General features: G+C 40.8%; 1 protein-coding gene across 1 annotated transcript; it reads left to right on the top strand.

The window, feature by feature from the left end:
• Nucleotides 1-7,252: 7,252 nt before the first annotated feature.
• On the top strand, nt 7,253-8,446 carry LOC308334619 (5-hydroxytryptamine receptor 1B-like; the record flags this gene model as incomplete). Its single annotated transcript, XM_080791421.1, has 1 exon — nt 7,253-8,446. One exon carries the CDS (start codon nt 7,253-7,255, stop codon nt 8,444-8,446), a length of 1,194 nt encoding a protein of 397 aa, XP_080647547.1.
• Nucleotides 8,447-8,873: the final 427 nt, after the last annotated feature.

Genomic DNA, 8,873 nt, shown 5'->3' with positions numbered 1-8,873 from the left:
GTTCAACTCGTCCATCCATATGGGGTGCAGTCAGAGCTAACGTGTTAGCATTAGCCAACAAACTTTTGTTGTACTAAGTGACATGTAGCGCAATAATAATATCTAATGAGTAATGACCACGATTCTCAAAGTGTAATAAATAACTGGCTAATCTACAATTGAAACTTAATTATCAGGGTGTATATTCGCTACCATGCAAGGCGTCTCTGACTGAGCTTGAATGAAGTAAAGGTAAATATTTAAGTCTACCAGCTGTGAGTGGTTCTCAAACAATGGTCCGGGGACAACCACTGTTTTAGGAGAGGTTCCATGCAGGTGATCCCGCCCATGCAGAATAAATGATGCAGAGTTGGTAACCAAATGGCCCCAGGGGCCAGGACCCGTATAATACCAATACCATAATGAAACACAGCAGGTGTGACTGTTGTCCAACAGTCCAATAATCAGAATACTAACAATTCGAAATCATTTTTTTGTATTTTAAATATGTATGTACATATTCTCTATTTTAAAATACAGAAAATATGTAGGCTACAGTATTTTGTGTTTTAAAATACAGAAAATTATAATGCATAATGTGACGCATTGTGAGCTTGTAGATCGGCTATTTTCAAATAGCCAAAGTATATGGCTGAAGTGGTTAATGTCTGTTAATGTCTGCAATAGGCTATTTGTCTCTGAGATGTATGTGGAGTAGAAGCAAAATTATAGAGAATTGGATTTACTCCAGTAAAGTAAAAGTACCTCAAAACTGTACTTAAATACAGTAGTCGCATTTGCAGCTACTTTAAGACAGAAAGAAAGAAAGAAAATTTGCACCAAAGACAGTTACGGTAACCCTGTAAGACCCGGATATATTTCTACTTGCAAAGAGATTTCAACATTACTGCTACTTTGTACTACTAGGACTTTGCAGAGGAAATTATGTTAAAAAAAAAAAAAGTTTTATGAAACATGGACATTTATAATAATTATTAAAATAATAATAATAGATTAATAATTTACATCCGTTGGATATCTTTCACAATAATACATAACACATGTTCTAGACATTCTAATGATCACACAAATATATGTATTACATGCATTTTAGTTCATTTTATCAGGGTTAAAGGTTAAAGGTCATAGGTCAATTTTGATGTAGGTCAATGTCCAATGAGATTTAGAAGTTGTGTAAATGTGTGCCTCTGTGGGGGGTATTTATATGCAAATATCATGACCAATGGCATTGCAAGACTAAACAATGAACATCAATGATGATGTTTAGGTGAAAAATATGAATTAAGTAATTAATTAAAATAAATTGGGTCTACATATGAATCCAACTTTAATGGCATGCCGCATGACAGTAAGAATATTGCCAGGTGCTTTTCATATTGATGAGTGCTCTAAAATTGACAACAAGCAGTAAGTAAGGCTCTTAAACTGTGACAACAACAAAATAAAGTAAACAAGCATTCTTTCATTTCTAGCACTTGTCATTGCCCTTTGTGCTGACATACTGAGCAGTGCTTTGTTTAGATTTCTTTGTGCCATCATTCAAGTATTGTGTATTTATTACATGAATAATAATAGATCGCTGTTGATCTAATTAATTCTAGCATGTTATTGACAAGCATGCAGAGGGTCTGAGAATGGGTTTATGTTTCTGGTCTGGTTTTTTGCTCCATGTCTCAGTGGCAGTGCCACTTAACTGAGGGCAGCTCTTGGGTTATAATTGCTATTGAATAAAGTGAACTTGTGTCCAGAATATGATGTATTTATTTACGTTTTTTTTAAAAAGTTAATTATCACTGGAACTCAATTTAATCTCCCTGCATGCATTTGGTGTGCTTTGCCTTTTCATCAGTCATACTTTTCCACATAATTCTGCAAAATTATATTTGGTATATTTGTCCAATGTACTGCAGTCAGTGTATCTTGAGAGGGCAGATCCCACACATAGCACAATAGGCCTATACTGTAGGTATATAATATCAATTGGTTTGTCCTTGTGTTGGGACTATACACTGTAAAGATAAGTCTTAAAAAGACAGACGCAACTGCCTTCTTCAGGCATCTGCCGAAACGTTGGTTCCTACTTAGACCTAGAATGCATGTGATGATCATTTAATTATACTTCGTATGTGAAATACTGTACATACTGTATGTAACAACAAGAGCCGTTCTAGGGCTAGTTCCTATTCTCTGCATCCTCATAAATAATCGGCACTTTGGCTATCAGTGCGGCCACTCTTTTGTCTTTTTAAGACATATCTTTTTAGATTTTTCTGCCGTGAGCTGGCACCACTATTAAGACTGGTGTGCGACTGTGCGTTTAACATCCTCCTGCACACTATACACTCTGTAACATCCATCAGTTTTAGCAAAGAGCTCTTATATCACACAATCTCGATGCAAGTGAAGGTCATCAGACTTCCCACCAGATGCCTCATTATCGGATATCGTTGCCATAAAAAGGGACAAAAGGACAATGTGATTTTTGTATTGCTACATGTCTGTAGTTTATGAAATGATGTGATAGCAATGTCAAAATGGCAGCTGATTACTTGTTTTCAGACCTTTTATCTGATATAAAATTGAATATAGTGAATGGCATAACTAAGCAAATAATCGGCCGATTTGGATGATTCTGCCATCAAAGTATAGGTTTTCTGGGGGGGGTGCCGAGTTGATTTTATGAGGTGACTGAAGCAATTAAAGTGCAGTGTCATGTGTCAAAGGTCAATGTCAAGGTCATTTTGGATCCAAAATGTCCTAAATGTCCTATGATCTTTTATTTTTTGTTATTCATTTCCTCACTGTATTGCATTACTGCTTGTTTTTTTATGTTTATGCCTTGCTTTTCTTTTCTTTTTTTCTCCATTGCTCTGTAAAGCACTTTGAGCTGCATTTCATGTCATGAAAGGTGCTTGAATGTCTTGTTGTTTGAATGTCTCCTGAAAATCTGGGTTTTTCTTCAGTAACCTCAGTGCATTCAGATTTCCATGACCAGCAAAGGCACTCACAATGTCACATCCTGTAAATATATGACAGACTCACAGAGGTTCTCTCCCAAACAAAGGCCACAAACCGTGTGCGGTTTTGTGTACCACGCTTCTGATAGATAGGACAAGTGATGTGTTTTTGGAATGCTAAACAGAGAACTTACCTCAGTCACGTTGTGTGCTGGGGAACAACCTTGAGTTTGAGAGTTCCTGACTCTTCAAAGTAATGTCTAAATGGTTTCTACTTTCTACATCCTCATAAACCCATAAACAGACGTATCACTCATTATTTCTATGATGTTTAATTCAGAAGTTTAAGATGTACAGTACCCTGTTTCAGAGAGAGATTTTCCTGGTATGGCTATGAGAAGTATAATTCAGCATGCTGTTGTTCTATTATGATGTTGGTCCATCCATGGTACAAACATCAGAAATGTGCACTGCTATCACACATTGTATCACTCCTGGATGTCAGACGACCACATGTCTTGTCCCTTTTAGTGGCAATGATATTTCATCCGGCCCAAGGACTAATATGGTCAATTGTGGACTAGCTGGTGGTGCTAGGTACTAGGTGCTAGCTGGAGGAACTGGGGGGCGAGGGTTAATGGCCAGCTTGAGGAGCTCATGCAGTATGTGGTGGACAAAGTACCATCCCAGAGTCAAAGTATAGATACTCCTGGTCAAATATTACTCCACTACAAGTGCAAGTAGCTCAGTCAAATCTGTACACAAGTTAGAGTACTGGATTATTTGCTTTAAATAGTATTCAAACGTGCATGCTTTAAAAAATATGCATTGCTTAATAAAAGGTGCAAATTACAAAGTACATTTTCCTTTTAATCAGTGCATTGCTGTATTTAAATGTTCAGAAAATATAAATATTTACATTTTGTGAGCTTGTAGATCTGCTGTCCCCTTTATAGAAATGTAGCCAAAAGTACAATAAATTGAGTACAATTGAAGGAGTGAAAGAAGTACTGTATCTAAAAATACTAAATACTAAAGAAAAAATACTTTAAATTAAGTTACAGTATATGCAAGTATTAGTATAGGACTAATTTGTTAACATCCACCACTCCTAGCCAGTTAATCAGATCAGATCATCCCCTTTTCCTTTTTCTATTCTATAGCATCAGAGCCTTCAGTGTGCGAGAGTCTTTATTTTTATTTTTATTCTTGTAGCCTACTACTCGTCAACACCTGCCCAAGTTTGGGTTGGGGATGTGCATGTCTTTGCTCTTCTTTCAAATATTAAGAACAGGCTGGCAGGAAGTACTGGTTGCAAGTTATAAGTTATATAAGTACTACTGTATGTATAGTGCTGGTATCTGGTTAATTGGGCTTTCGAGCTGACTAAGATGTCAACAGTGGTCAAGGCTATAATGAGGCTGTCTGACTCTCTACGTATGTCACTCTGTCCACAGGTTAACCAGTGAGTGCTGAAAACATCAAAACAAACGTGGCTCAGCTATGCACACACCAAGTTTATCTACGTAGTTTTATATTATTTTTATTCCCCCTTGTAATATGGGTAATATAGCTTCTCACGTATTAAGGCAAACAAACAGTAGAAAGATGCACGGCAGTATTGATGAGGTGCTGCTGACGTTGGTAAAGAAGTCTAAAAGTGAAGAAAAAGCTGATGCACAGTTTGCCCCCTCATAGCCACAATGTGGGGAAATGAATTGAATACCAATGTTTCGCCCTGGAATGGTCTTCTTCTTCAGTGAGTGGATGCTCACAACATATACATTTTTAGCTAATATATGCTGGCCCAGCCATAACTATCCCTTCACTTAGGATTAGACCCTTTAGACCAGTGGTTTTCAACCTTTTTCATGTAAAGGTCCATTATTTATTCATGCATTTGAGCCACAGACCACCTGAAGGAAACAGTCTTTTAATACCAATACCTTATATGATGCCAACTGTATTTTAACATAATGCCAAACTTCATAAACGCTTTATATGTCGTCGTATATATACATATATAAACTTTTTTTTCATCCTAAATTAAAAGTTAACTTACTCAATGTATGTTATTTCTCGAAATAAATCCAATGAACCATGTTAATTTCTATTTTTTTCCAGATGTGTGTAGTTGTGTATCTTGTAAGTCAAGATTTTGTGTAATCAGATGATGATGCAGTACATCTGTTTTTTTCCCTGTTAGCACTTTTACAGCTGGTACAGCATACACATAAGACTCTCCTGCACACATTACTCCTTTAAATATCTCGCTGAACCAGATGTATAGACCCCTGAGGCACATATCGCTATTTCTCCCATGAATGGATTCTCTGAGCTCACTAAATTTGTCAGAATATGTGTCTGCCCTTAGTAGACTATAGTGCGTTATGCCCATGTCCAAGCAGGGATGGCCATTTGGAGACATTTTATGTGTGCAGAAATGCGCTATTTTACCCATTAGAAAAATACAAATACACCAGTTGTTTCCCCCCATAATAAAATGCACTATTTACAAACCCATCTGCGAATTACAGTGCCATTGCCAATTGCAGTGTATGGATGCTGTGTTTTTTTAGTTCTGTGTTGTTTTGGGTGGAGGTTGCGTGTGGTTGCGCTTCAAAATATATTTTTATTTTATTTTATCACATAATAGCTGTTAGTGTTTGTCGGTTAGTCATTTCTTAAGGGATAACGGTTATAGGTTGGCCATCTCGTCCAAAGTTATATTCAGAATGAATGCTTTGGTCATGTAAACAATTTAGGAATAGGAATACTTGTATTCAGGTTCCATGTAAACACTTAGGTATGAATCTCTGTTCGGAATGAATTCATTAATTCTGAATACATTTTGTGCATGTAACTGAGGCCAATGTTTCCTGTAGTTCCAATCAGACCAGCCCTTCCAGCTTGATAAGACTGTCAATTACCTTATCGGGCTGGACCAAGTGGTCAGGGAAGAGACTAGAGATATTTTGTTAGTATGGCTTTTGTTTGGTATTTCTTTGGCACATTATGCATTTAGTTTTAACCTATAGGTAAACTAGTGATCTGTGTCGTCTGCAAATGTATAAGTGCTGTTAGATGGTGTTTAAATATCTTCTAACTTTAGAAGTGGAGTTGGCACAATCAATCAATCAATCAATAAATCAATCAGGTTGGCAATGGCCTCTTATGCTTCAGTGATGAGCTATCCGTGGTCCTGAAGCTGTCCGCAGTGCTTAAGTAATGGCAGCTGAGAAGCTGTCCGCGGTCCTGAAGTAAACAGGAGGAGCTGTCCGCGGTGCTGAAGTAACAGCAATCGCGCTCAGCAGAGCTCAGAGAGGAGTTACATAAACCCTATTTATACCCTTTTTTGTTTTGTTTTGTTTTGTTTTGACACCGAATGTGTTTGGCTAAAATAGCTGTCCCATTGTGATGTATTGTGAGCTTGTAGATCTGCGACTTTTGCAAAATGTTCAACTGAGAAGAGGGATGTGGTTCCTATACTCTCAGACATAATCTAGACCAAACCTGTTTAGCATTAAGACCCAGTAGAGAGAGAGAGAGAGAGAGAGAGAGAGAGCGCGCGCGCGCGCACGTGCTTGGTGTGTGTGTGTGTGTGTGTGTGTGTGTGTGTGTGTGTGTGTGTGTGTGTGTGTGTGTGTGAATATGTGATAAGGACTGTTGTATAAAGGCCAGTGGAAAGAGACACTTTATGGAGAGAGAGAGAGAGACATAGACATGAGTAGGAGAGAGAGAGATAGGGAGTGAGGGGGGAGAGAGCATCATTGTTGCGCGCTGCCAGTATAAAACCAAGTGTCAAGCTTCAGCAGCACTGAACTTGTGACGCGCCGCACAACTCACAGCAAAGACCCATAGGATGGATGGATAGATAGAGGCTGAACACAGGCCGATACACCAAAATATATTGAATTATGTATATAATGATATAATTTACAGTTTGACGCCTAAAGGCTGATGCGGGGCAGTTGCTATAATCAAAGAAAGATGGATTGCATTTTTTGCGCGTCGATTTCATGAATTGATCTTATTGAATTGATATAGACAAATAATTATGTCAGGTCTGAAGTGAAGTTGACGGGGCGGGTGGGGGGGGGGGGGGGGTCAACGATGGTATGTTTCTCAAAAAATATGTGGCGGCGTTAACCAGCGCAGATGATGGAGACGCATGCTTGTTTTGGATGAGCGAGGACAAAAAGGCGCAACTCATGGATACAAGCATTTAATTTGCTCTCCTGGCTATAAAGCCTAATGGTAGAGCAATCTGACCGGACCGCGGCGCACGCAGAGAGATGGAGCATGCTGAGGATCACTTCAAACCGCCGTCTATTAGGCCTACTTACGGGGATCTGTTGAACATCTCCTCCACCACCAACGACACCAATGCGAACCTCACGCCGAAAGCGGAGCAGAATAAAGACTCCGACAGCGTTGCTTTCCAAGCGGGCTTGGCCGTGACGTTAGCGCTCATAACTTTGGCCACTCAGCTCTCCAACGCGTTCGTCATCGCCACCATATACAAGTCCAGGAAGCTGCACACTCCCGCGAACTTTCTCATCGCGTCGCTCGCCGTGACGGACCTGCTCGTGTCCATCCTGGTGATGCCCATAAGCGCACTGTACACCGTGATCCACACGTGGCCCCTGGGACAGGTCATCTGCGACGTCTGGCTGTCCTCGGACATAACGTGTTGCACCGCGTCCATCCTGCACCTGTGCGTGATCGCGCTGGACCGCTACTGGGCCATCACGGACGCAGTGGAGTACACAAAGAAACGCACGCCGGGGCGCGCGGCCGGCATGATCGCCACGGCGTGGGTGATCGCCATCTCCATCTCGCTGCCGCCGTTCTTCTGGCGCCAGGTGAAGGTCGAGGAGGTGACGAGCTGCAACGTGAACACTGACCACATCTTCTACACCATCTACTCCACGTTCGGCGCCTTCTACATCCCCACGCTGCTGCTCATCGCCCTCTACGGCAGGATATACGTGGAGGCGCGAAAGCGCATCTTGAAACAGTCCCCCAGCAAAGCGGGGGGCAAGAGACTAACGCAGGCCCACCTGATCACGGACTCACCCGGTTCGGCGGCGTCCACCACGTGTCTGAATTATGGCAGCACCATCACCAACGAAACCTCCTCTACCGTGTCCGGTGACACGGTGTGCGCCGCCGGCGTGAGCCAGGTGAATGTCACGGTGTCCGACGCGCTGCTGGAGAAGAAGCGGCTCTCCGCCAGGCGGGAGAGGAAGGCCACCAAGACGCTGGGGATCATCCTCGGGGCTTACATCGTCTGCTGGCTGCCGTTCTTCATCTACACCATAGTGGTGTCCGTGTGCGAGTCGTGCTTCTTTCTGGAGCTGTTCGACGTGTTCACGTGGCTGGGCTATCTCAACTCTCTCATCAACCCCATCATATACACCATGTCCAACGATGACTTCAAGAAGGCGTTCAACAAGCTGATACGCTTTAAATGTTGCAGGTCGTGAGAATAAGTATAGACTATAGGCCTATAATTACACAGTGGTGGAAAAAAGTACTCACAAAAGTATTGGTATAAAAATATTAAAAATGTACTTAAAGTAGCCTACCAAAAGTAGAAAGTTGGCTATACTCACTATGCAGAATATCCTGTGTGTATAGTGGAGTAGAAGTAAAGGTAAAATACCTAAAAATTGTACTTAAGTACAGTACTTAAGTAAATGTACTTAGTTACTTTCCACCACCGCTGTCTATAGGCCTAGAGGCCTACTATTACTTTTACCATTGATTGATTGATTGATTGATTGATTGAAAATGTTATTCACAGTTTGTAGAATGGGTACAGTTTTTCTTACACCTTGGATGGCAATTGGATGATTTGAGGCATTTTGTTCCAAAAAAGTGTTTAGCTAAAATCCACCTGTTGGTGGCGCT

This window comes from Protomyctophum bolini, assembly GCF_963924005.1.
Source record: "Protomyctophum bolini genome assembly, chromosome: 19".
Lineage (NCBI taxonomy): Eukaryota > Metazoa > Chordata > Actinopteri > Myctophiformes > Myctophidae > Protomyctophum > Protomyctophum bolini.
The sequence above is the reverse complement of the archived record's forward strand: the minus strand, read 5'-3'. Positions and strand labels throughout refer to the sequence as shown.